General features: G+C 39.6%; 1 protein-coding gene across 2 annotated transcripts in view; it reads left to right on the forward strand.

Annotated features, from left to right (window-relative positions):
* The window catches only part of NEBL (nebulette), a 269,788-nt gene that overhangs the window by 76,406 nt on the left and 167,462 nt on the right, over window positions 1-25,920 (forward strand). For both annotated transcript variants that reach the window (XM_037385196.1, XM_037385194.1), the window contains exon 3: window positions 3,544-3,628. In XM_037385196.1, coding sequence (XP_037241093.1) covers window positions 3,544-3,628 — 85 coding nt within the window. The remainder of the gene's footprint in view (window positions 1-3,543; window positions 3,629-25,920) is intronic.

Raw genomic sequence — 25,920 nt, forward strand, 5'->3', positions numbered from 1 at the left:
AGTTACTCTCCTTATTCAGAACATTGTAATGAAATGCCATATAGCCTTAAACTGATAGTTAAAAAGCAGATTTCGTAATTTTAAAACTTGTGTTTCAGTCAAAAGTATCCAGTGGTACAAAGCATTTTTGATAGTTTTCAGATAATTTAATATCTTAAATACTGATATTTTTAATGATCCTGAAGACATATTATCAGTAAGCTTAAAACAAATGTGAATGCTGAAGCTAGAATTTAAATTTAATACTAGTCTTTTTAATGTATTTGAGGCAAGAATTTCTATAAATTTAGAAGGGATGTATCTAAAGCCATGTATGTCTAGTTTGATATACTGTGTGGGTGGTTTCATAAATCAGCTGCAGATAAAATGACAACCCTTAGTAGAATGTTCAGCTAATTTAATTTTGCTAAATGGCTCTTTTTTAATCACCATAATACATTGTGGTAAGTGGTTAATATGATCAGTTTAAAGGCCAATTTAAATTTCAGCAAGTTTTTTCGCTTGTCATGTGTATTGTTTACTTCCATGGCCAAGTGTAAATACTTTTCTGTGATACAATCAGTTTACATACTAATTTCAAGCATAATAAAGCACTGCTTGTTTAAGGCTAAGCATACCTTTTTTAGTTGAAGTATAGAGCCACTGTTTCTAAAATAAGTAATGATCTTAGATACATTGGTTCTCAAGTGGTTTGCTCTGACTGTTGAAATAGCGGTGAACTTATGAATACTAATTGTGGAAGAAACCATTTCTTTTGCAAATAATCAGAAGTAAAAGCTGGAGTGTGATGAGGACAAGATATGTGTTCCTAGGCTACAGAATAGAGAGGAGGTTTGATTTGAGAGTCTGGGGTTGCAGAGAGATGTTCTCTGCTGCTGTTGCTGATGGGGTCCCTGGGGGCTGTGACTGTGACAACTGCCTCTGTGTTGTCCACATTTCACCAGGGGACTGGGCCAAAAACCCACCTAGGCTGACTCCCACTCTGTACTCTCCACCTTGAAAAGGATAAGAACAGGTGATTGCTGTGATCGTAGTACCAGGGTCATGGGGTGTAACCACAGTGAAAAGCAGTGCTATGAAAGTTTATGGGGATGCTTTTGGCATTCAGCAGGTCTATAAAATCATTTTTGAACTGCATGTGTGGCAATTGATTTTGTTTTTTAGGGGCAGGGATTCTGTCATCTACATGATTTATCCATGGATATCTCATGGCCGGATATCCGAAAGGCTGCTGTTCTTTAAGATGTGCATTATGCTCTTCATTGCTACAATCTGCCTTGAGTGTCAGCAAGCCCCGCTTGGGAGGTGGCTTGGTGCCTTCCCCATCTGTCCGTTGCTGTTTTCCGAACAGGGCTTATGACCCTCCTTGTGGCCAGTCTAGCATTTGTGTTTCTGCTTTATACAGAAGAAGGAAGAGTGAGATAGGAGAGATGAAATAAAGAAAAAAAAAAAGAAGCTCTTCTGGAAGTATCTTGCTTGTCCCAAGGTATTACACTGTGCTGATACCATCTGCTTCATGCAAGAGCTGAATCCAGTTGATGTCCTCTAAGCAAAGTCTAGTTCTTTCTCCCTGTGTGTTGGAGCCGTGGCTAAGCCGTTTGGCCAGCTGGCATTCTCTGGCTGTAAGGGGGGCGGTGGTGGGAGAGCACCTGGTTTGAAAAGGAAGAAAGTGCATGCAGCACTCCCAGGCGTTTCTCTGGTCAAAGCTACAGCTTAGGTGGGACTTGTGAGGGCTTGGCTCTAACTACAAAAGAATGGGCTGGTGGATGTCCTGCCTAGAAATCTTGTTTTCAGTGACATGAGTTGTCTGAGGCAAGTGGCTAACATAATAGGTGGAAATGTATTTCACCGTAAATTTTTAAATTTACAGTGGTGTTATTCATCTGTCTGCTGGTATCCAACCTGGGATGGCTCTTACATTTTTGTCAGGAAAAGCTTCTTTCAGTCAAAGTATTGCATCTTTTCTCTTTCTGGGCAGTTACTAGTCCCGGGGAACCTGAAATCCCCAGGTTGTCCTGTACTACTACTGTTTTCCCTGTGTGATGACACCATAAATGAGAGAATATTCCACAGCCTCTTGATAGATCAGTCTACTCCATCATGCTACAGTGTAGGGGTCTGGCAATGCTAGATGGTGTCTGATAGGGGGAATCAGGCCTGTAGCAAAGAGTGGACTGGATGAAATCCAGGCAGAATTTCTCATCAAGTATTTATTTTGCATTTCTGAGCAGGAAACATTCAGCATTTAGCTAAAAACTGCAATTTTCCTTAATTTTTCACATGGTTCCCCCCCCCAAATAAAAATGAATTGTTTTTTACTGAAACCACACACTTCATGGAAATAAAACTTGCAAACAGAAAATAAAACCTTCTAACAAAATACAATGTTGAAGTAAAGTATGTATCATCTTTACAAGGCACAGAAAATTTCTGATGGGAGCTATAGCAACTGAACTAGATGCTGAAAGGACACATTGGAGATAGCCTGCAGTTTGAACACGGAAGCGTTTAATACTGAATATCCTCGGTCTTTAGAAGCTTACTTACTGCTTACTCCCCCTGTAGAAATTAAACTGCAAATGTTACTGTGTCTAAAATGCTATGCTTGTCTTCACCTCTGAAATGTCAGAGGCGCAGATAGGGTAAGTGGCAGACATTGGGATGCTGCGAATTGTAACTGAAGGCATGAATGCCTCACGTGGTAAGGTGTGTATTTTGGTTTGAGACTAAAGGTGCTGGAAATTAATTAGTAAGAATAATTTTTTTCGTAGTGTTGCTGGCTCATAATAATACACCTATTTTGGTATATTATTATATATTGGGATATGCTGTTTAATTTTGTTATTTCTTTCTTTTTGTGGTCTTTCCTGTAATAGAACTCTTTGTTTGGCTGTTAGGTTGCAGGATGGATCCATGAAAATGAATAAATCATGGTTCTGTAAATGAGTAGGATTTTTGACTATTCAAGTTGTCTAAGGTGTAAAATTTCAAATGAAAAGAGAGATGCCTGATAGATTGCAGTTCTGAGACACTACAGCCTTTGGTACTGGACATCACAGCCCTGTATCCACACATTTACCATTAAAGCATTTGACCTTTCTGTACCTGGAATTTACCTGCCTTGATACTTCTGGTTTCTGCACTAATGGATTTAAGACACCATGGTATTCCAGCTGTATTCACTGATACTGCTTCAGTTTCCATAGAACACTTCTATATTAAGGCCTTTTAGTCTTTGTTCAGCACATGATTATACCAAGACAATGCAGTTAAACATAGTTTTGTTCACTACTGAAAACAAATTTTGCCTGGTAGGTCTCTGCAGTCTGAGCAAGATGAATGGGTGGGATTTAGACTCATTACAGGAACGTGTTCATGTTTCTGCAAGCATGACTGACATAATATTTTCAGAGTAAATACTTCTGACAGAAACGCATGAAACCACGAAAGACTTCTGCACACTGTAGGAAAGAGTGCTGGGATGCATTTGACTTTCTAGCATGTGTAAATATTTACTGTTCGGCTTTGTGCTTCTTCTTCTAGACATTACCCAAAGCAGTCCTTCACTACAGTGGCTGATACACCAGAAAATCTTCGCCTGAAGCAACAAAGTGAATTGCAAAGTCAGGTAAATCAAATAATTATTTTGTCTCATTAATATTAGACTGTTAGTCCAGTTCTCTGTTTTCTAAGTAGTATTAGTATTTCTTTGTACTGATACATAGTAGTACTCTAATTTAGTTGTAAAAAATGTTTGTAGGTTGGTGTTATACTGCAAAACTGGGTTTAATTCCTGATCTCACTTTTATACTAGTTGCCATACTATTGTAAGTCCATTGACATCACTGAAATCCTTCATTTTCAACAGTATACGAAGTATCTAAGTAGTTTTTAATGTTTGAAATGCTATAGCTCAACCCAGAGGGTTCCTTTGCCTTAAACAAACTTTATTGTTAGCTTGCATCAAACTTGATCATAAGATGTCTGTGTGATTAGCAAACAATTTATTTGTCATTAGCAAACATTTAGAAGCCTTGTCAGCACTGAACTGTTTGAATGATCAGTTTATGGAGCAGTCTGTAAGCCAGTTGTGATAAATGTACATTAATCAAAACTTAGGCAGGTTAATAAGAAATACATGAAAGTTAAAATGTAAAAAGAAAGGGGGGAGGGTAGGGGAGAAGAAAATGGCAATGAAGACTTATGTGACCCAAGCATGATGTTTGTTTATTATTGTTACTCAGTAGTCCATAGCATACAGTTCTTATTAATTCCTTAATATATGGACAACCCCCTTCTCCCGCCCCACCCCCCAATATCACTTTCCTATTGTTTGATTGTATACAATGCTGGAAGTTTGCCTGGCTAGATGAGACAACTGATAATATTTGATTGCATTTTATCATGTGACAGTTGTGGGGTTTTTTGTTACTGTTGTGGTTTTACTGTGGATTTAGTTGCAATTTCTCATTAGAAATTAACAAATTATCTTTTTCAATTAATGTAATAAAAACCCGTAGCAGAAAACAGAGAGCAGGCAAAAAGAGCTTTCTTGTTTGGGAACCTCGCTGTAGTTTAATGGATAAAATCAAAGGATACCTAACGAGAAATGCTAGCACAGGTATTTAGCATGATACATGGGTTTTACTTTTCTTTATGTTTTGCCATTGCAATTATTGATAATAAAACTTACAGAAATTCTTTCATGCTGAAATTCTGCCACCTGGGAAGAGGACAGTTTGTGGAATGTACATCTCCTCTTGATGTCAGTGGATTTTAGAGTGGAGTTTGCTTAATTTTCTTGTAGTTCAGTGGTTCTGTGTTACCATAGTTACCATTCTGTTACAGAGTTAAGAGTAACTTGTAAACTATACTTTTTACAGATTTGTTTAAAAGAATACAAACTTTGACCTCAGTGTTTTTTTAGTGATTTGATGGAAAATTTTGGGGTTCAGGAGAGCAGTAAAATTTTATTCCTCTTCCTGTCTTTTTTTCACTGTATCCTCCTTTGTATCAGTGCACGCACCCGTGTACATGTGGATATATACAAATCTCTGGCCCAAACTTAAAGCAGTCGCGTGTGTGCTTTGCCTATGGCTGCCCCTGTCGCTTATTCCTAGGATATCAGTTACATCATGGGTGAATTTACCCACTGGGACTTTATAAGATTTCACCTACATGAGTCTAATTTGGTGACAGCTCTCTGGTGATGGGCAGAGTGGAAGCTGGCCGACTTCCTCATGTCTATGTCACCTGCCTCAGAAGCCCATGGTGGAAAGCACTGTGACAAAGATTTCAAAACTTCTGCTCACAACTCTGTACCTTAACTCTCATGTGAATCATGAGCCTAAATCTAAAAAGCCCTCAAGGAAGCCTCCAAAGCCATATTATTTGAAGTACTGGCAAAAGAGATTTTAGTGGGACTGATTTCTGTAGGCCAGTGGGCTTTAACGGGAGAGCTTGTTTGAAGCTGATCAAGAAAAGTACAGACGGGAGGAATCCTGTTAGGGTGTTTAGAGAGGACAGCTTTCCTGTACGAAGTCCAGACAGATCAGAATCTCATTTAGGGAATGTACCTTGCCTTAAAGCGGTCTGTTTTCTCCATGGTTGATGTGATAATACTTCTGAGGGACTAGGGTCTGCTGCGAATTGTCAGGGAGGCGTAGAGGTGAACTGGTAGGCATCAATATGAGTTAAGACTAATGCAGTAAGGACTGAAATAATTTCTGGTTTATGACTGTGTGCTATGTCAATACATGATGGGCTTGGTACATTTCCAGTTCAGCTCACATGTTCCAAACTCACTTGTATCAATTGTCTGTCTTGGCTTAATGTTGACTAACCCAAGGAGTGTGGTCTGTCTCTAGAGTCTGTAAGAGAAATGGCTTTCCCTAACCTGTGTGAAACATGGTGACATGGCACTTTGGAAGCGTAAGGAAACTTGTTCTGGTGGTGTTCTCTATTTGTAAACAGAGGACTTAGTATTCTAGGACTGGATAAACAATATTAATGAGAAACTTGGAGTATGCTTATGTATAAACTTGGTGCGACTGTTTACAATACACTGGCATAAAATGTTAGATAAGGATCTACTCAAGACATAGAAATGGAGAAAAATGCTTGATTTGTACAATATGCCTTTTTTTCAAGACTAGGCAGTAAAAGATTTGCAGTAGCTGCAGATATAATTCTTAATTATAAGGGCACAGATTTACCTACTTGGAAGAAAGGCCAGTGTTCATAATTTGATTTCTTGGTGTTGATTCAAATCAAGACTGTGTAAAGAAGCCTAGCCTCTAAATTGTTTTAATGCTGAAATAAAGATTCCAGGGACTTTTCATAATCCAATTTATATCTTACCATAAAATAAATCAGTAAATTCTGAATACTTTCTGTAATAATTTGAAGAGTATAAGGGCAGAGAAACTGCCATCCTGACTCAGCCCTATTGGCTGTCTTAGTCCATTGTGCTATCTTTTCAGAGAAAGTTGCAAGCCTCCCAACTGAGACCAAATACATGATATATAATTTGCCATTGTTCAGGTCTTATCCTGCTTCAGTGCTGTGCAGTAGAAAAAAGTGTATACATGGTTCAAGAAAAGCCTTTCACATGAAACCAAACTTGGCTGGGTAGAATCGCGTTATTACTACCTTCCAGTATTCATGAGAACTGCTTGAGCCTCCTGCCAATGCAGTGAAAATTTGGGATTGAACAAATTCTGTGTTAGGTAATGTAAAAAATTATGTTAACTTCTGAGTACGAATAAATCTTTCCTACAGTAATAGTTGCTTTCTAGTTTCCAAGTAAACATCTTTAGTGCTTTTAGTTCAGAAGAGGCACAACCCTTATGTTTAATTGCAGGACTCCAAGTGTCTTTTCAAAAGCCATAGCTTTAGAACTGTTGTTTATCTTACTCAGCAAAGCAGGAAGAATTGGTAAAGGAAACACCATTAAATATTATATAAGCTAAGAGACATGTTTTTGTAAATTTGTTGTTTTGATTTTCATTTAAGCAGCAATTGACAGCACTTTAAGCTGAAGTGCTGGGTCCTCTATCAAGAATCCATTATGGTTAGCATCAGGTGCCAGGCTGTCATGTTGACATAACATGACGAGAGCAAAACAAACAAGATCAGAATACTGTTTTCTGGAGGAGTCAATAGAAAATGGATTGCTCTTTAGAACACTTGAAAAATTATGTTATTAAGAAGTCAAAGGGCAACATTTAAAAGCTTTCCAGAGAACACTCTTCTCCAATACAATATAATTTCAGAGCTTTTCCCTCCTTTATTTAGCCTTTTGCTTCCATGGGCTTTCATTCAACTTTGTCCTTTGGAGGAAACACAAATGCATTATAGGAGAGGCTGTAAGGTTCATTTCCCATTCTGGAAAACTCCCCAATTCAGTGTGCCTCCTGACTGAAGAAAAAAGGAGTTTTAAGGTCTTAAGGATCCTCTAAATAAAGAGTATAGACAGGGACCCAGTGTCTCAAACAGGATTTTTCTTTATGCCTCTGTGATGAAAAATCCTTGTCTTTACTTTGTTGGGGGTTATTGTTGGGTACATTCCCTTACTCCACAGCATAGAATGGATACTTTCCACATCCACTTGCCTCTCCTAGATGAACTCAACTACAGGAGTTACTGGTATGCTCATGTCAGCTATGTTTACTTGGGAATTTCCTTCATGTACCTTACCAACTGATCTCTTTAACTTTTTAACAGTGTAAATTGCTCTGTGGCCTTTAGTTCATGACTGCGGCAATCCAGTGTATCAATCAAAAGCAACAACTCCAGTTGAACTTGAAAAAAGAAAGAGAGATGTTCTGCAGCGGTGCTTAGCAGGAAGGATATCACAGTGTCAGATCAAAAGGAGGGCTCATGTTTAAGGTGTGTTCTGAGACTCCAACACTTTCTGAGGAAATTACTTTCTGGTAACTCTTGGGGAACTTAATACAAAATCACAGGTATTGTCCTACAGCTTTCTTGTCCCAGTCTCTGGTGACACAGTCTGAGGCTGCTGTCCTTGGAAATTTGCAGTGCTCCTTTTCATATGGGAGAAGATGCTTTTCTTGTACCTCCCTTACAGCAACTTGGCTAACTGAAACTGTATGGGGTGTTTTTCTGTAGGAAGAAACATACTTGCAGTTTTTCTTGTTCATAAAATGTTAATTTTCAGGAAGTGCCATCTTTCCTTAGGGGACACACCCAAATGAATCAGGCTGTTATCCTAATAGTCTAATGTTTTAAGAGTCCGTCCTTTGTCAGGAATTTTTTTGCTTAGGTTTGTATCTCTATCTGCCAACTCTCACCAGGATCGGATAATCATGGTAATATTGGGCATTTGGAAGAGAGTGAACCTCAGAAATGGGAATAAAAAAATCCTTATGGTCAGATGTTTATTTGCCTGTAGGATGGCCGTACCCCTCACTGTTCAGGTTGAAGAAGAGACAGACTGTTCCTAGTGAAAGCACAAGAGACAATAGCTATAAAGTGAAATACAGAAAATTCTGTTTATACATAGGGAAAAACTTTTCCAATGTGAGGGTGACTGAACACTGGCAGAGGTTTCCAGGAGAAGTGGTGGTGTGTTCATCTTTGGAGGTTTCAAGAAGGGGACTGGTCACAGTCCTGAGCAATCTGCTGTAGTTGACTGTGCTTCAAGTAGGGTGATGCACTAGATGATCTCCAGAGTTCCCCTCCCAACTTCAGCAGTTGTCAGATTCTGTGATTCTTCTCTGTCCTGTCCTTCCTCAGGTTCCTCCTGACCATTTCTGTCATCTTCTTTCATTACCACTTCTCTTTGCCTCTCTGTTCCAAGAGTATGTGTTAGCAAACTTCCAGGCAGATTCTTTTTATTAGCTGTTTTTCTTGATTTGTGAAATAGCTCTTTCAGTTTATATGCTCTGTTTTTATGAAGCCTTTAGAATGAACTACCACGGTGAATGCTATAGGGGAGCGAAATGCTGGAAGGAATACTGAAACAGACATTTGATGGATTTCTTGGGGTACCCTGAGTGAGCTCATTGTAGGAGTCATGGAGAAAAGAGTCCTTGGAGCTAGAGGCAAAGATAAAAATATCCTCCTTCAGCTGAGGAAAGGAGGAAGAAATATGGGATAGCGAGCAGAGAGGCCTGTTTATAGCTTTATGGGTGATCTTGTAAGTTGTGCCAGAGGACCCTGGAACAGAATTTAAAGATGGATTTTTTCCAGATGGCCATCAGGTGCTGATTATTTGTCCACTCCTCTCTCCAATTGTCCAAGGATCTGAACCCAATCCACCATATGTGTATGAGGAGAGGTGTGAGAGAATGAAAAGAGTGCAGGCTTCTCAGCCATCATGCTATTACTTGTGAGTGAGGAGTCCTGGAGTAGTTGATTGGGTTTGTGCATTAAAATAAACTCGAAGTGCCTCAGGAAGTTCTCCTTTGCTTCCCTGTGAGTCCCTGCACAGTAGCATTTTGTAAATCATGCTTAGCTACCAAATACGATTTTTTCTTTCAACTTGTGGTTTGTTCCGTCTTCCCCTCTGAAGACTATCCAAATGACTTGTTTTATCTGCATGAGTCAAAGGCATAAAAATAATTCTTGATGTGAATGTAAGGCTTGAGGGGAGAGCAGGAGGCAGAATGGATTTCGGTCTTCTGGGAAAATGGTTGTCACCTCTTCTGATTGTCACCTTGCTGAGTAGGTGAGGGATTCTGTCTGCATCCTGTCTGCACTGGACTGGCTCCTGTTATCTACACTATTCCTGTTCTTCTCCCCCCCTCTCCCCCTTGCCCCTGCAGTTACTAGGCAGGCTGTAAGATTCAGGATGTGACAGTAGTGCTTCCTTTCCTTTCGTGTCTGCTACCCCTCACTGTTGCAGAGGCTGGACCAGCACGTGGAGATAAACAAGTTGTAACTGTGTAGTCAGGAGACACCAGAACATGAAGCAAAGACACCAAACAGTGTGAAGTACTGCAACAGTAGATAAACAGTTTGGGAGGCAGAGAGGGAGTTTCTCTGTGGATTAAACTGACTTATTTTTGTGTTACTAACACATTTGTAGCATCCTGAAATTCTTTGATTTCACAGATAGACATACAAATCTTCTGCTGGTATATAAGACATGATTATGGACTACTTTTTGAAATAGGAAAGAATGGTTTGCTTTAGCTTTCAGTTGTTATGACTTAAGTCTTAAATCTGATTCCTGGTACTGGCTGCATATCCTACATTTTTAACAAATTATTTTTTTATCACGTATCATTGGCCTGTATAATTATATAGAATTTTAAAATTAACTTCCAATGGTGATGTACTGGTCAGTGCAACAAAAGTTACTTGTACGAAGGGGTTGGGATAGTAGTATTTTTCACTTGTTTATAAAAACTGTTTTTTTCTGATGAGGTTGACTGTTCTTTCTACTATTTTTTTTGTTTTTGGGCCAGATCACACCTTGAAAATCAGTAAGTTAAGCTGTATAGATAAAAGCAGTACATTTTCTTCCTTTTTTCTGAGCCTATGTTATTATTTGTCTCTGCATTTATATCTGAGGGCACAACTACAAGTTTCTGTGCTTGAGCAAAACAACTGCTTCATACCATTCTTTTTGTACTGTTTCTTCATTTCTCTGCAAAAAAATATGCAAAGATGATGATGGAAGGAGTACATTGCAAAGCAAAGATAAATACTTGTGCAACATTCATCGGAAACTTTGGGTGGACATGCATGTGAGCATCTATGGAAAATGTCTACCTATCTGTTGATTTGATGATACAAAGTAAAAGTGGCAGCATTGGTTTTTTTGCATTAGTGCTTGTCCTGTTATTAATATTCATAGTGCTCTGAAAACCTGCCTTAATTTTGTAGGGGAAACCCAGAACTGAACTACATTTAAGGAAGCATAACAGCGTCTGCAGAGACTCAGAAGCAAGCAGCGCAAACTGTTCCTGCTGGCCAAAAAATTACAAAGTCTGTAAAATACACAGTCACAGGAGAAAAATCACCTCTCCCAGTGCCAAGACTCAGAATTAGGATGCAAAATATATGAATATAATAAGAGCCATTTTACCAGCTTATGTTGATGAGGAAAAAAAATTTGCACATTTTCTCTTTCGCATGTCTATTTCAGATGCACATAATTTTTAACTGTAAGAAGTGAAAGGATAATACATTTACATGAAATATAGGTAACTTTTGTGATAGGGTGAGTGATAGAGAGTACTTATTGAGCAAAACCATTTTTATAGACTTTCTTATGACATTGAATCAATGTACAACAAGTAAGACACCCTTAATAGAAAATCTTAGGATCAATAAAATCAAAAGTGATTCAGACCACCTTGTACAACCAGCAGTAATAGAAACGGAACAAAAGAGAGCCACAGAATTCATAGTTGTTATTTGTAAGTCAAGTTGTGGAATTCTTAACTGCATCAGCACTAGTATTGAAATGTTTACAGCTTTTTAGAGGAACAAGTAATTAAAATGCTAAGTTAAAAATTAAAATATTATCAGAATTTCTATGATTTTTTAAAAAATATTCACTTAATCTTGTACAGTCTATTCTTCAAAAAAAAATACCCTTTTTTTTTTTCTGGGTGGGCAAGGAATGGGAAATGTTCACTGAGCTTGGGCCATACTAACACGTATGTTCTTTTTCATGTCTTGTCAAGTTTCTCTTCTGATTCTCTTGAGCTTCTTTCTGCTGTTTATATTTGAAACTAGTTTTTTTAAATGGTTGCTCTGCGCAACTCTGTTGCAGGAAACTGGATAGTGTGATTCTTGTTAGTTGCGGTTTTGTTGCATTACTGCATGGAATTTAAACCTACATGAAGGGAAAATGCGTTCAGTTGTGGAGAATTTAAGGTGGAAGAATGAGAACAGAACAGTTGTCATAGGAAGTGAGGCATCCAGGGACTGCAAATCAGATGCTGAGGATATATCTGTACTGCCGAGTACAAGAGGGCCAGGAAAAGAATCCTGAACCCAAAGACAAGCAGTGTGTACTGGCTTATGTCCACACTGTGTATGGCTGCTCCCCTTCCAATGGATATATATATTTTTGTAGTTCACAGTGTATTGAGATATCGTGAGGGCTGCATACCAGCCTGTCAGAGTGGCACTTGTGAGGCATGAAACTGAGTGTCCATGAAACCTGATGGCACCTGGGGAGTTTGGGGGGGGTCAGTGTCGTCTTGGTTGTGTGGAATGGCTGGTCAGGTCAAAGGGAGGAAAACTGGTGCAGGCATGTCCATGCTGCCTTTCAGGAGCGCTCCTTGGACTGAGTAGGTGATGAGCTGTGCTTGGTCTTGCCTTGGGGATGGCAGTGCAGCAGAGCTGGGGAACGTGGTCAGCAGTGTGGGGTATCGAGGTGCCAGTACTGAATTTGTTCCCTTGCCCTCTCCTATTTAGCGGAGTATTTGTACTGAGGAAGTCTGTCAAAGCCAGATCAGATCGCCCAATTGTCCTGCATGTGTCCCATGGTGGTGCTCAGGATGATCTGCTCCACAACCTTCCCCTGCACCAAAGTCAGGCTGATAGGTTTGTAGTTTCCCAGATCCTCGTTCCTGCCCTTCTTGTAGATGGATGTCACATTGGCTGACCTCCAGTCTTCTGGGACCTCCCCAGTTAGCCGGGACTGTTGATAAACAATGGAGAGTGGCTTGGCAAGCTCCTCTGCCAGCTCCCTCAGTACCCTTGCGTGGATTCCATCTGGTCCCATAGGCTTGTGCACATCTAAGTGGAGCAGCAGGTCACTAACCCTTTCCTCCTGGCTTGTGGGGACTTCATTCCACTCCTCATCGTTCCTGTCTTCCAGCTCAGAGGGCTGAGTACCCAGAGGGTAACTGATATTACTATTAAAGACTGAGGCAAAGAAAGCATTAAGTACCTCCGCCTTTTCCCCATCCTTTGTGGCAACGTTCCTTCCCCGCATCCAATAAAGGATGCAGATTATCCTTGGCCCTCCTTTTGTTTCTAATGTACTTGTAAAAACATATTTTGTTATCTTTTGTGGCAGTGGCCAGCCTGAGTTCTAGCTGGGCTTTTGCCTCTCTAATCTTTGCCCTCCATAACCTTGTGACAACCATATAGCTCTCCAGAGTTGCCCGCTCCCTCTTCCAAAGCTGGTAAACTCTCCTTCTCTCCCCGAGTTTCAACCAAAGCTCTGTTCAGCCAGGCTGGTCTTCCCTGCCAGCTTGTTTTCTGGCACATGGGGACAGGCTGCTCCTGCGCCTTTAAGGCTTCCTTCCTGCGTAACGTCCAGCCTGCCTGGACCCCTTGGCCCTTAAGGACTGTCTCCCAAGGGACTCTGTCAACCAGGCTCTGAAACAGGCTGAAGCTGGCCCTCTGGAAGTCCAAGGTAGCAGTTCTGCTGCCCCCCTCCTTACTTCTCCGAGAACTGAAAACTTTTTATCATCTTATCTTGCTATGCCCAAGACGACCACCACATCACCCACCAGTCCTTCCCTGTGGCCTGCCTTCCTGCTGCTGACACTGCTGTTTATTTGCCAAAAGACTTCGTACTTACTGTGATCAGCAAGAGGAAACTTGACTTGATTGATGCATGACTGGTCTGGTCCGTTGTGGAGTATTGGTATTGTCAGCATTAAAAGGAAGGACAGCTAAGGAGCGTGCCTTTACATATTCACCCTAGGATGTAAAAAAGGAATTTTCAGGAATGTGTTTTTAGTAAATGCACTGAATTAGGAGAACTTGTTTTATTTTCTTGATGTTGCCAGTGTCTTCCTTCAGGAAGTTCTTAGTCTTTGCCCTAGACTTCCAGTTGGTAATGATAAGGATAAATTGTCTCCTTTTTTCCCAGAAAATTGTAGTGGCTGGCATATTTAATAATTTGAAAGTGGCATATGAGTGTTTTTGTTAATATCCTTTCATCCGAAGTAAAAGCTCAACATTTTCTTTTCCAGTGTGAGATTATAACAATGAATTCTTCGTACATCAAAGCATTGGATTAACCCATTTGGCATTTCACATTGTGACAATTAATGGCTTCCATTTAGTTCCTCATTTTAAGCTCATATCTTTTCAGAGGTACTGACCTGTTTCTTACCAAGGAATGAAGCTAGTCATCCATCTTGTTATAATGAAGCCAATTTTCATGTTCATCTGTGGCAATTTCTCATGTTCATCTGTGGCAATTTCTTAACAAACTTCAGAGGTTCTGGACTGAGAATTTCTAGAGGCAAGGTTAATTTTTCTGTTCATTTTTTCTTGTCCTTGTTCTCATGGCCTTACATTAACTTGTTTAAAGAATGTGATAAATGACTATATTTCTCCTAATTATATTGGTTCTTCAAAAATATTCTGAATTTTGTCCTTACCCTTTTGCAGAGTTTTATTCCGCAAGGATGACCCACTATTACCCTTTAGATGTTAGTTTTTTTCCCCTGCTGATACTACAAGCTCAACCTGTCAGTTTTTCTAGTTCAAGGGGTTTCTGAGGGTGATCATTGCCCAGAGTGTTGTGTTTATTTGCAGATATCCATGGTTCTTTTTCAAAGGAGAAAGCAAACCGGAAGTTTAACATGTATTTGAGTTTACCAATATATTGAGGGTTCAAATCCTACTCTAACATCTCTGGAAATTGCCTCAAATCCGTAGTTAGTTTGTCTTCATAGCTGAATATTTTTCTCAGTAAACTTGTTGCAAATTTTTATTGTGATGGGAGTGTAAAATTAGAGAACTGAATTTCTGTGAGAATGACTATATTTCTTTTGATTTGAAGCAGTTATTCTTTTCACAGAATGCATGCATGCTTTAGATCTATAGTGGAAAAAAATAAATGTATTGATTTACCTACAGACTTCTTCCATGTGATTAACTGTGATGTAAGTCTGCTTTTGAAGAGCCTTTCTAAGTATGCATTTTGTTTAGCAGCTACTTGTCTGCTAGAGTATTTTCAATTATTAAAGATTTGTATGTAACAGTTGAGAGTGTCTGGATTTCTTTACCTTTTTGGCTTTTTTTTCAAGTTTAACAGAGCAAGTCTATCCAGATGCGTATCTTTGCTTTGTGTAAAACAGCTCTCCCCATTGTGTGCATTGGCTACTGTGTAGTAGCCTCTAAACGCATTATTAATTCTGTTTTCGGTTAGCATATGTTCTGGAGGTGGCCTTAGCAAAATGACCAGCAAAGCTACTTAACAGGAGAAATCCATGCTTGGTGAGAGTGTCACATTCTCTTAATTGGATGTCTTAGAAAATAGAAGCTTTAAAAGCAAATGAAATGGCAGAAAGAGAGCTTTAACCTTACTGGAGAAAGTAAAAATGGAAAAACCAAAATCTTTCAACCCCCCTTGTTCCGCAGCAAAACATAGTGTGCTTGCTTCTGAATTTTGAATAGCTGCAGAAGGGCTTTGCTCCAGCAAAAGACACTTTTTGCACTTTGAAGCTTTGTGGATGTTTTTCTGTGCCTCTCTCTCTCTTTCTGTTTTTCAGTTCTTGATAATTTCTGACCATCTGTAGTCTGAGCTGTCTGCTCATGGTGTAAAGAGCGCTTGCAATATGCTAAGTGTGACTGTGAGAGGGAGAAGCTGGCCTTGGCTTGCCTGGTGGTGCAAGGCCAAAACAACATGAATCAGAAATTGCATGGTATCAGGCCTTTCAGAGTATTTGGGAAAAGAAGAAAGGCCGGAGGGTTCCTGGGCTGTCCTACCCCTTGACCCCAATAAAAGGCCATGAGTGTTCGTCAGCATTTTAGTTGGTCATTTTCCTGATGCTTAGGTTACTTATTGATGGGGCTGTTTTAGATCCAAGAAATATATTGTCCTCCTGATTTATTTTCAGATGGTGCAGGGACCATTCAGAGTTCAATGATTTCTTGTAACTGCTGCCTCACAGGATGGATTGAGGTCTATTCAGGGTGATAGTTTGTCAGGTAGTGCTATACTTGCAGGAGATTATGTTGATGGGCTTTCAAGTGAAAGGGTCAGGAAAGAAAGAGAAAGGAAAAAGAGCAGGATTAGTATAATGTTTAACCTTGCTCAAAACAAAGTGAGTGGAAGAAAATACCAAATGCTTTCATTGTACCAAGTGTTAGAGCTTTGAAGATATTTGGTGGAAACATTTCCCCCCCCCCCACCTCCCCCCACCCCCTTCCCCCAAGATTTAATGTTGTTGAAATCTGCCTGCAGCACAGTCTATTTTTTTTCCAGTAGCTTACTAGACTGTAAATTTTGAAGGGCAAAATATATTAGCTGTTTTAATAATAATAATAATAATGGTAATAAAAAAACCCACCAAACCCCCAAACAGTCAGCTACTGTCTATTCTGGTCCTTTGGCACGGAATAATCAATTCAGAAACCCAAATTAAAAATACTAATTTAATGTCAGTGACCAATATTCAAGTATTTTGTATTTATGTAAACTTGTATTTCAATTCAGTTTAAGATTTAAACATTTCTATATAAATATATCTACATTTAGTATATTAATTTTTAATCTATTGTGAATTAAAATACTTGAATTTTACTCCTTCACAAAATAATTTTACTGGGTAAAATTAAGCATACATTTCCTGTTTTTAGAAGTGTAGATAAATCAGTTTAAAGCTTTAGAAGGAAAGATGCAAATACGAATGAAGCCACCAGTTATATATCAAAAGCTGTGCTCATTTTTGCAATATAAGAGAACTTTTTAATAGCATAATTATCAGTAAATGAATTGTTGATGTAAACTTAAATGTGGAAACAAGGTCAGAAGAATGGTCCAAGTTGTGTAGCCCTGTCAAGAAGGGAGTAAGAGAGATGAATGTGTTGAGGTCGGGATGCTCCAGTGCCCAGCTGATAAGGCTGGAATGTTAGCACCCACTGCAGAGGCAGGTCGAGCACATGGTACAGCACTGTTTTAGATAAATGAGAAGTGGGAAATATGGCTTGTTTTGATCAAAGGAAAATGTTTTGATTGCTGTATAAGAGGAGAATCAAAACAATCTCCTAATGGTGTATTTGACTTTTAACAGTGGTTTTCTGCTACACTGTTGGCCTGTACACCCTTAGGTCGTTAGTACTATGCATTGTGAACATAGTGGCTTTTGCCACCAGCCTGAGCCTGTGGTCACTTCACATGGAATAAAATGAGCACTGAAGTCTTGTGATACTGCTGCTGCTGTCTCCATCAGCTACTGCAACAGAAGCTACTCTTCTTTTTCTATCATTTTAAATGTAATTCACTCCTTCAGTTAAATTCCATCCTTTTCCAATCTGTCATCCCATTTTACAGCCTTAAGCCCAGCTCTTGCCTTTGGCCTTTGCTTTTACTTCGTCCTAGTTCTACTTTGCAATCTGGCCTGCCAGGTTCTTGCGATAATACATGAATTGAGCGTGAAGGAATTGGAATATTTTGAAATGAGTGATACCAATGAAAAATGGAGCTGCAGCCTTGGAGGCTGTCAGCAGGGCACAGCACCAGAGACAGCAGAGCTGAATGGGTCAGCAGCCACTGAGTGGGGATGTGGCGAGCAGGCAAAAAGGGAGGACTGATGGTAAAATCCTGTGCTTAAGGTACTGTCTCAGTTCAAGTAGAGTCAGACATTAGGGAAGCTTTCAGCGCATGGAGAGCTGTGGTAAGCAGAGCATCGGGCTGTGCTGAGAGCTGTCTTTCTGGATTGCAGCTCTGTCACCCCTGTGCTCTGAATGAGTTATAGTTAAAAATTCACATTTTGATGATGGATCTAAGTTAGTAGATGAAAATTTAGAATTCCCTCTGGTTTTGTAGATGCCAAAGCCATACGGCAGTATTCTTCTGCCTTCTGAGTTCTGGGATGTAATATGACCTGGATAGAGCAGAACATTTAAAATGGGATGTATGAACAGTGCCCCTAAAAATTCCTGTTTCTGCCCATTAACTGTGAATGAGGTGTCACACGGCTATCTTGGATAAAGACTTCTAAAGCAGTTGTTACTTGTTATGTATGCCTTGTTACATAGTGGGCAGTGTTTGAATACTGACTGACATGATAACCAGACCAAATTTGGCTTTGCAGTGAACAGGAGTCATATGTAAGCAAAAAAAGACTGGAGAGAGATAGGGTATATAAGAAGTCTAGTGAAAAGCACATCTTCTGTCCTGAACCAGCAGGCTGTGGAAAGTTATTCTGGTCATCTTATTTTATAGCACCCTATAGAAAGTTGTTCAAAGAAACATAGTGAGAGGGCTCACCAAAACCTCTTCTGCTTAATGTTTCACCTTTGCTGCTTCCTTCTGTTCAGAAAGGATGGGAAGAAACATCCTGATGACCATAGGTATTGAAGGTGTTTATTTTAAATAGAAGCATAGGATGTACAGAAATATGTAATCTGAACACTCACTTTTTCTGAGGGAAGTCCCACCTACTTCTGGCAAGTCAAGGAGTAGATACCTATAAAGGTTCTTAACAGGCACCTCTATTTTATTTTTCTTTAGACTTCATTTGATGGCAAGTGATTTGACATAAACACCAATTCCTGGGTCATTTAAGTGTTTCTGAGTCATTACTTCTGTCTGCTTTCAAGAAAATTATGTTCTAGAGTTTATGTACTTCGAGGACTTCTTCATTAATTTTGTTACTGAGCTCTCTGGAGCCATTTGGGTTTTATATCTCCCTGATGAAAGAAGAACTTCTAGAATCCTCTGGATGGGAGACATTGCACCCATTTTTAAAAAGAGCAGAAAGAAAGACCCTGGGAACTACTGACCTGTCAACCTCACCTTGTACTTGGGATGATCATGGAACAGATCCTTCTAGAAGCTATGTTAAGGCACATGGAGGACAGGGAGGTGGTTTGAGACAGCCAGCATGACTTCACCAAGGGCAAGTCTTGCCTGACCAACCTTGTGACCTTTTATGATGGAGTGACTACATCAGTGGAAAAGGGAAGAGTTACAGATGTCATCTGTCTGAACTTCTGTAAGGATTTTGACATGGTCCCCCACAACATCCTTCTCTTTAAATCAGAGAGAGATGGATTTGATGGGCAGACTGTTTGGTGGATGAGGAATTGCATCCAGAGGGCAGTGGTCAGTGGCTCAATGTCCAGATGGAGACTGGTGACAAGTGGTATCCCTCAGGGGTCTGTATTAAGACCAGTACTGTTTAATATCTTCATCAGTGACATATATGATGGGATCAAGAGCATCCTAGCCACTTTACATATGTCACCAAGCTGAGTGGTGTGGGTGACAGGCCTGAGGGACAGGATGCCACCCAGAGGGACCTGGACAAGCTCAAGAGGTTCAACAAGACAAAGTGCAAGGCCCTGCATCTAGGTCAGGGCAACCCCCTACATCAGTACAGGCAGGAGGATGAAAGGATTGAGAGCAGCCCTGTGGAGAAGGACTTCAGGATACTGGTGGATGAAAAGCTGGACGTGAGCCAGCAATGTGTGCTCCCAGCTCAGAAGACTAGGCATATCCTGGGCTGCATCAAAAGAAGCGTGGCCAGCAGGTTGAGGGAGGTGATTCTGCCCCTCTGCTCTGCTTTGTGAGACCCCACCTGAGTACTGTGTCCAGCTCTGGAGTCTTCAGCATAGGAAAGACATGAACCTGTTGGAGCAGGTCTAGAGGAGGACCACAAAAACACCAGAGGGATGGAACAACTCTGCTATGAAGAAAGGCTTGGAGATTTGGGGTTGTTCAGCCTGGAGTCTGGGGAGACCTTACTGAGCCTTTCAATACATAAAGGAAGCCTGTAAGATGGGAACAAACTTTTCAGCAGTGCCTGTTGTGATAGGGCAAGGGGGAATGGCTTTAAACTGAAAGAGGGTAGGTTTAGATTAGATGTTAGGAAGAGGTTCTTCCCTGTGAGAGTGGTGAGGCACTGGCACAGGTTGCCCGGAGAAGCTGTGGATGCCCCATCCCTGGCAGTGTCCAAGGCCAGGCAGGATGGCGCTTTGAGACACCTGGTCTGGTGGAAGGTGTCGCTGCCCATGGCAGGGGGTTGAACTATAATGACCTTTAAAGGTCCCTTCCAACCCAAACTATTCTATGATTCTGTGATCTGATGTACTGGAATATGATTTTTTGTTTTGTCAATAGTGAACAATTTTAGTGGTTAAAATTTTTATTTTATTACTCTTCTGAGAAGCCAGTTTGTTTAATTTTCAGATTATGACATGGAATGGATTTTTGTCTGTTCTTGTAAGCTTTAAATAAGCCTAAGTATTTTAAGATCTACTGCAGCAGTGTTACAGAGCCCAATATTACCCAAGCACAAAGTGTTGATTTTAAATGTGACTACCCAGATAATCAGGAAGAACATGTACGCTGAGACAAAGGAAAGATTAGGTATGTCTTCAGATATATTGAAAAACTGGCAACTAATTGCTGGATTTATCCTTATTGCAGAGCTTTCTGGTTGAAAGGCTGATTTGTGAATGACTGATTTTTTTGATATGCTAGAAATAAAAAATCCCAAACATTGTTTTTAAAAATAAATAGGAAAAAATTTCAAGTGAAAAAATATTAAGAATGAAAGTTGATGCATAAAATGTTTCTGAGTTTTTAAATACCTCCCCCCCCCCCCCTTTTTTTTTTTTTTTTTGGTTAGGAAATATTTATGGAAAAGTCTCACTCTACTCTATTCGAGACCAGGAAGGCTTAGCGACTTTCCACACATTGTGTGTACTAATGGCTTCCAGCCACCTTCTCTCATTTCATATGTCCAATAGCAATAGAAAAAAAATACATACTTCAGACAGTTAAGTTCTCTCTTCTGGTGAACAAACCTCAAAGCAACAGTATTAAGAATTCTTAAACACACTGAACCAGGTTCTCAACTTGTCCAAAAAGATTTTATCTCAACAATTTCCTTTGTCTCCCAATTTAGTTAAAAATGGTTTTTGGTATTGGAGGACAGCTTTTGCTGTCAGTGGGAACTGCAGTGTTTTGAGCATGGAAATAAAATTTCTTTAATAAATGTATTAATTTAGTTTTAAGGTCATCCATATGCTTTGCTAAGGAAAATTTGGTTTTGAGACAAAGCACTAACAATGGGAGAAATAATAGCCTGGCAAATAGTCAAGCATATTAAATGAAAGTTAATTTTCTCCACTTTTAATAATTACAATATAAAATAAATAAGATAGTTTAGCTCATTCTTAGCAAATGTTTCTTTGACTCTGTAAGTAAGCCTGAAAGGTGTTAGTCCAGTGAGTTATTTTTAGTATCTATAAATCTTGCCTCTGATGCAGTTAAAACACAGAAGTTTGTTGGCTAGAAGAAGTGTTTCAGTAACACTCAGATTTGTTTCTAACATATGCTGAAGGAAGCTCATATTTTATTTAAAAATAATATGGTTTTAATTTTTCATTCATTTCCCTCTGCTTCAGAACTTTGGGTGCATAACTCATGATGGCAATTAGAACTTGGAATTTTACTGAAATCAAAGGAAAATACTCCTTTGCTGAAACAAGCTGACAGTGTAAAGTCACAGCAGGAACTTCCTCTGTGGTGCAGTCATCTCTAGCTGCTGCTGTAGCATGGATCCTCCGCTAAGTGATTTTATTCAGCTGAGTAGTTTGTACTGCAAAGACAGTTAAACAGCAGTACTTAAATCTTGGATATCTCCCTATGAGGCTCTGTGGAGCAATGCAGACATTTGGTCTGTAAATAAATTGACTGCAAAAGCCTTCACTTGGAATCATAGTTTAGTGGCCAAAATCAAAATATGGGATAGGAACGTCTTCATATTATTGGGTATTTGGTTTACTGGAGATTTTTTTTTTCCAGTTGAACGCTGATGTTATTACAAGTCTGTCAGAAATACAGTACCAAAGAAGTCAAGTAAATAGTATTTGTTTTGCCAGTTGGCTATTACATGGTAAATACTAGTATTGTAAGGAAAAAAAATGCAGCTTTGCACTGGAATAATACTTTGAGGTGAAAAAAGCTAGCATATAAAATCCCAGGGTTAATCTGGACATTTATCAATAATGTTGCTTTGCAAATAAATAGACCATTTCCTTTTTGTAATCGTTGGGATGACAGCAGTAAATTATTCATCTGCAAACTCTGTTTCTGTACTGAATTGATGGTTGAGGTTCATTGTGCTAACCAGGCTGATTCATGTTTGCTGTGTAAATGGTGGAGTAGCTGGCTGTTGTTACTGCCTTGGTAATGAGCTACAAAAGTGATGGGGAGATGTTGTCTGTCTAAGGAAAAAGACAAATATTTCACCTAGGAAAGGAGAGGGTGGGAAAATGTATTTTCTGTTTGATATTTTATTTGGAAGAGCAGATCAGAAAGAAACATGTGACTTACAATTGGTTTATATCAATCCTATCTTCCTTTATTTACCAGCTTTTTCTTCTTTGAGGCATGTGTTCTTTGCAGCAGAAATGAAACAAAGATTAACAACTGTCCTGACCCTGATTTGGAAATAAATTACTGAAGCATATTATATCTTAAGGCTGTTTGCTTTGTGTATATTTCAATTATTGTAGGAATGTATGCTGTTGAAAAAAAGAGGTTATTGCCCTAGTTCTTTTTTACCTTGCTTTCAATTAAATCTGATTCCAGTTACCATAGCATTGCCTGCTTGTATGCTGCTCAGTCCAGTGCTGGTGATTTGTGCATATTTTCTATTTGTGTGGCTGTTCATGCTCCTTCTGAACCAACAACCCCTGTCCAGTATTTTTGGTCTGTGTGTGGGGTGGTCAGGCAGCTGTTTTTCACAACTGATGCAATTGCTAATATGTTTCCTATGCATGAAGGCAGACTTCTATTTAGTACCCCTGGGGACTGTAAACATCATTTTTATCATGTTGGAACTACAGGCTCTGTCAGCCCAGTGAAGTTGTTCTCAATTAGTATGAGGCAGTCCAATTCAGAAGGGAATAGCCGCTCGTGTTCAAGCCCATTTTTCTTTGAGTGTTGCCTACACAGATTTCCAGCTGTTACTGTGCAGCTTTGGGGAGCTAATGGGGTTCATTGGGAACATCTATCTCACAAGGAAATGCCCGAGAGTCTAGTTGAATGATTTGAGATACTCACACACAAAAAAACCCGGTTAATACCCACTTAGCTAATTCTCTCTCAATGTACATGATCATCATTTCCAGTCCAGTAATTAAAGAAAATTGAGTGGAACCTTGCTAATTTGCACTAATGTTGGGAGCAACCTATTGCCAGTTACTGAATTTTGTGAATTAGTGCAAATGAAAACAAGCATTTTTTGCAAACTATAGAGTAACATATGCTGAACCTTATCCAATGATGCCATGTTATTATTACACTGCTCACCTGTACATGCAGGGGAAGTTAATACATTATAAATTGAGGACAGAATCTTTCTTATGCTGAAGTTTGCACTTTGTTAACTGTGTAAAGATTACTATGCTGAGGTCTAAAGTCATATAATGCTTCTTGAATACCTTTCTCCTGTTTTCTAATGAAGTTCATTGGGGCCTTTAGAGACCTCCTTATGTTCTAATGTAACTTAAGTTTCTTCTCTTTGGAAGCAGCTGCAATTGCCCCATGGCTGCCAGAGCCAGCAGAGCATCTTGCTTTGATCCTTTTGAGCTGTTGCAAGGGGCCGAGAAGCTGGAAAAAACAGTCCTTCTGAAAATTCAGTGCATGTGAAAGGTCACTAGCTGCTGTATTTTCAAAACGCCCTGTTCCCTTTTCCTCCATGGAAGTAGTTTTGCTGACATTTCCTGTGTGTGGCTGCATTACAAGCCCAGTTCTAATCTTCCTTTCAGAAGGCTCCCCCTCCAGTCCTGTTTATAGTGCCAGAGCTAATGCTGTGTTTCCCAGACATCCAGTTTTCTCTTAGACTTGGTTGTGTAGCTTCTACAAAGCAGGCTGCCTTCTTGTCTGCATCCTTTATACTAGCTCTACCCACCGCTTTTGGCATGATCACTGTCCAGATCCCAATAAAATCCTAAAGCCCCTGGTGAGCGTATGCTAAATAACTCCTCCTGACTGTTGTCAAAAAATTAGGTGTCACTTGCAAACCTAATCATTAAGAAGCAAAGACTATTTTGGCACATTTTGACATTTCAGTACCATCCCTGTCTCATCCGAACACCAGATATTGGCAACCTTTTCATGTTCAGCTATGATTTATCCTCATGTTTTTACATGTGATCTGAGACTTGGTAAGAAAAAATTGAGACCACCTTGCACCAAAGTTTATTGGACTTCTGTTCCTTAGTTTAAGGCACCGTCTTTTCATTGTTTTCTGTTACTTTTGAAGACAACAACAGCAAATAAAAAGCAGGAGCACTTCTTCCTATCTGTGTTCTCACCCTCTGCCTGTCTTTGGGAAACTTCCACTTCTGAAATGAGTAATTTTATCTCCAAAGCCAAAATTACTCCTCTGCAACTTTACCTTCGCAGTGATCTTCTTTAATAGCGGTGCATCTTTCCAGGGCCTCTCTCCATCCCGTCTGAGGCAGTATCTGAATTTGTTTTACTGGAATCTCTTCAGTCACAGTAATAGAAACTGATTAAAGCCTGGATGCCTGTAACTTTCCAGAGCTCCAGCTTACAGATGGGAAGGTGAAATGCTGTATGTAGAACAGCCAGATCTGCAGTCTGTGTCCTAATAGCAGGACGATGACAATCTATTAAGATGTCCTGCTTTTCATCTTAGGCTACATTTTACTTTTCTGTTGAGACACCTACTTATAGGGAACTGCCTGTAAGCTGCAGGAGCCAAATGCCTTAAGCTATTCATTTTATATGGTGAAATTTTAGGTAGTTAGGAAGTGGGAAACTAATAAAGATTGTTTTTCTTTGCTTGTATTCTACCACCTGTCCTTTTTGGTCATGGAAGAACTTCTACAGGAATAAAAATAATGTTTGGTAGCCGTAAAGTTACGAGGAATGAAACATAGGGTTTTCTTTTATCCTCCCTCCTTTACATTCTGACTTCTGAACCAGAGTCAGTTCCCTCAAGTGCCTAAGCCCAATTTATTTTCATTACAAATAGAAGACTTGAATATTTAAATCAGTCCTAGGGACTCGAATGATTAAGTTGCTTTTTGAGACTTAGTCTTCTAAGTCATGTAATAGCTTTTTGAAAAGCATGTTCTGCCCTAAGGTTGTCATTCAAAAATCAAAAAATCCAAACCAATTCCATTAAGAGCTCTCTTTTAATGGTCTCTTTCTATAATTTTGATGCAAGTTGGCCCCTTGGATTTGGTTAATTAGGAGTAAAAAACAGTACTAAGATAACTAGTATATAAAAGCCAGTGTAATTGTTTTCATAAAATCAGGTATTATGTTTGGGATAGGTGATGTCTTAAAACGAATACTGTACCCTCACTGCTTGGTTGTGTCCCTTCCCAGTCTGTTGTGCACCCTCTATCTATTCACAGGGGGTGCAGAATGAGAAACAGTTATGACCTTCGAGCTGTGCAAACGCTGTTCTGCAAGTTAAGACATTAATGTGTTACCAGCATTGTTTTGGTCACAAATCTAAACTACAGCACCATACAAGCTGCTACGAAGAAACTAAACTACATCCCAGCCAGACCCAGTACAGCCACAAAGATGATAAAAGGGCTGGACAACTTGATGTCTGAAGTAGGAGTGCAGGAACTGTTTTTTCTCAGTCTGGAGAAGGGAAGGCTAAGGGGAAATCTAATCACAGTCTTCCAATAACTAAAACAGCTACAGGCATGGTGGAGGTTCTCTCTTTGCAAGATTGCATGGCGGTAGAAGAGGCAATGTGAATAGTTGCCTCAGGAGAAATTCTGTCCCTGGTATGAGAAAAAAAATGACTTTACCATGTGAACAGTTAACCATTAGAGTAAGTTGCCCAGAGAAGTGGTGGAATCGCCCTTGCTGGAAAAATTCCAAGTCTTGGTTGACAGGGCACTGGATAACCTGGTCTAAGGCCATGCTTTCAACAGAAGGTTGGACCAGATGATCTCCAACCTGCTTTGCAATCATTTGTCATGAAAATAAAGACTGTTGGTTTGGAGATTATT

This window comes from Falco rusticolus, chromosome 4 (genome assembly GCF_015220075.1).
Source record: "Falco rusticolus isolate bFalRus1 chromosome 4, bFalRus1.pri, whole genome shotgun sequence".
Classification (NCBI taxonomy): Eukaryota; Metazoa; Chordata; class Aves; order Falconiformes; family Falconidae; genus Falco; species Falco rusticolus.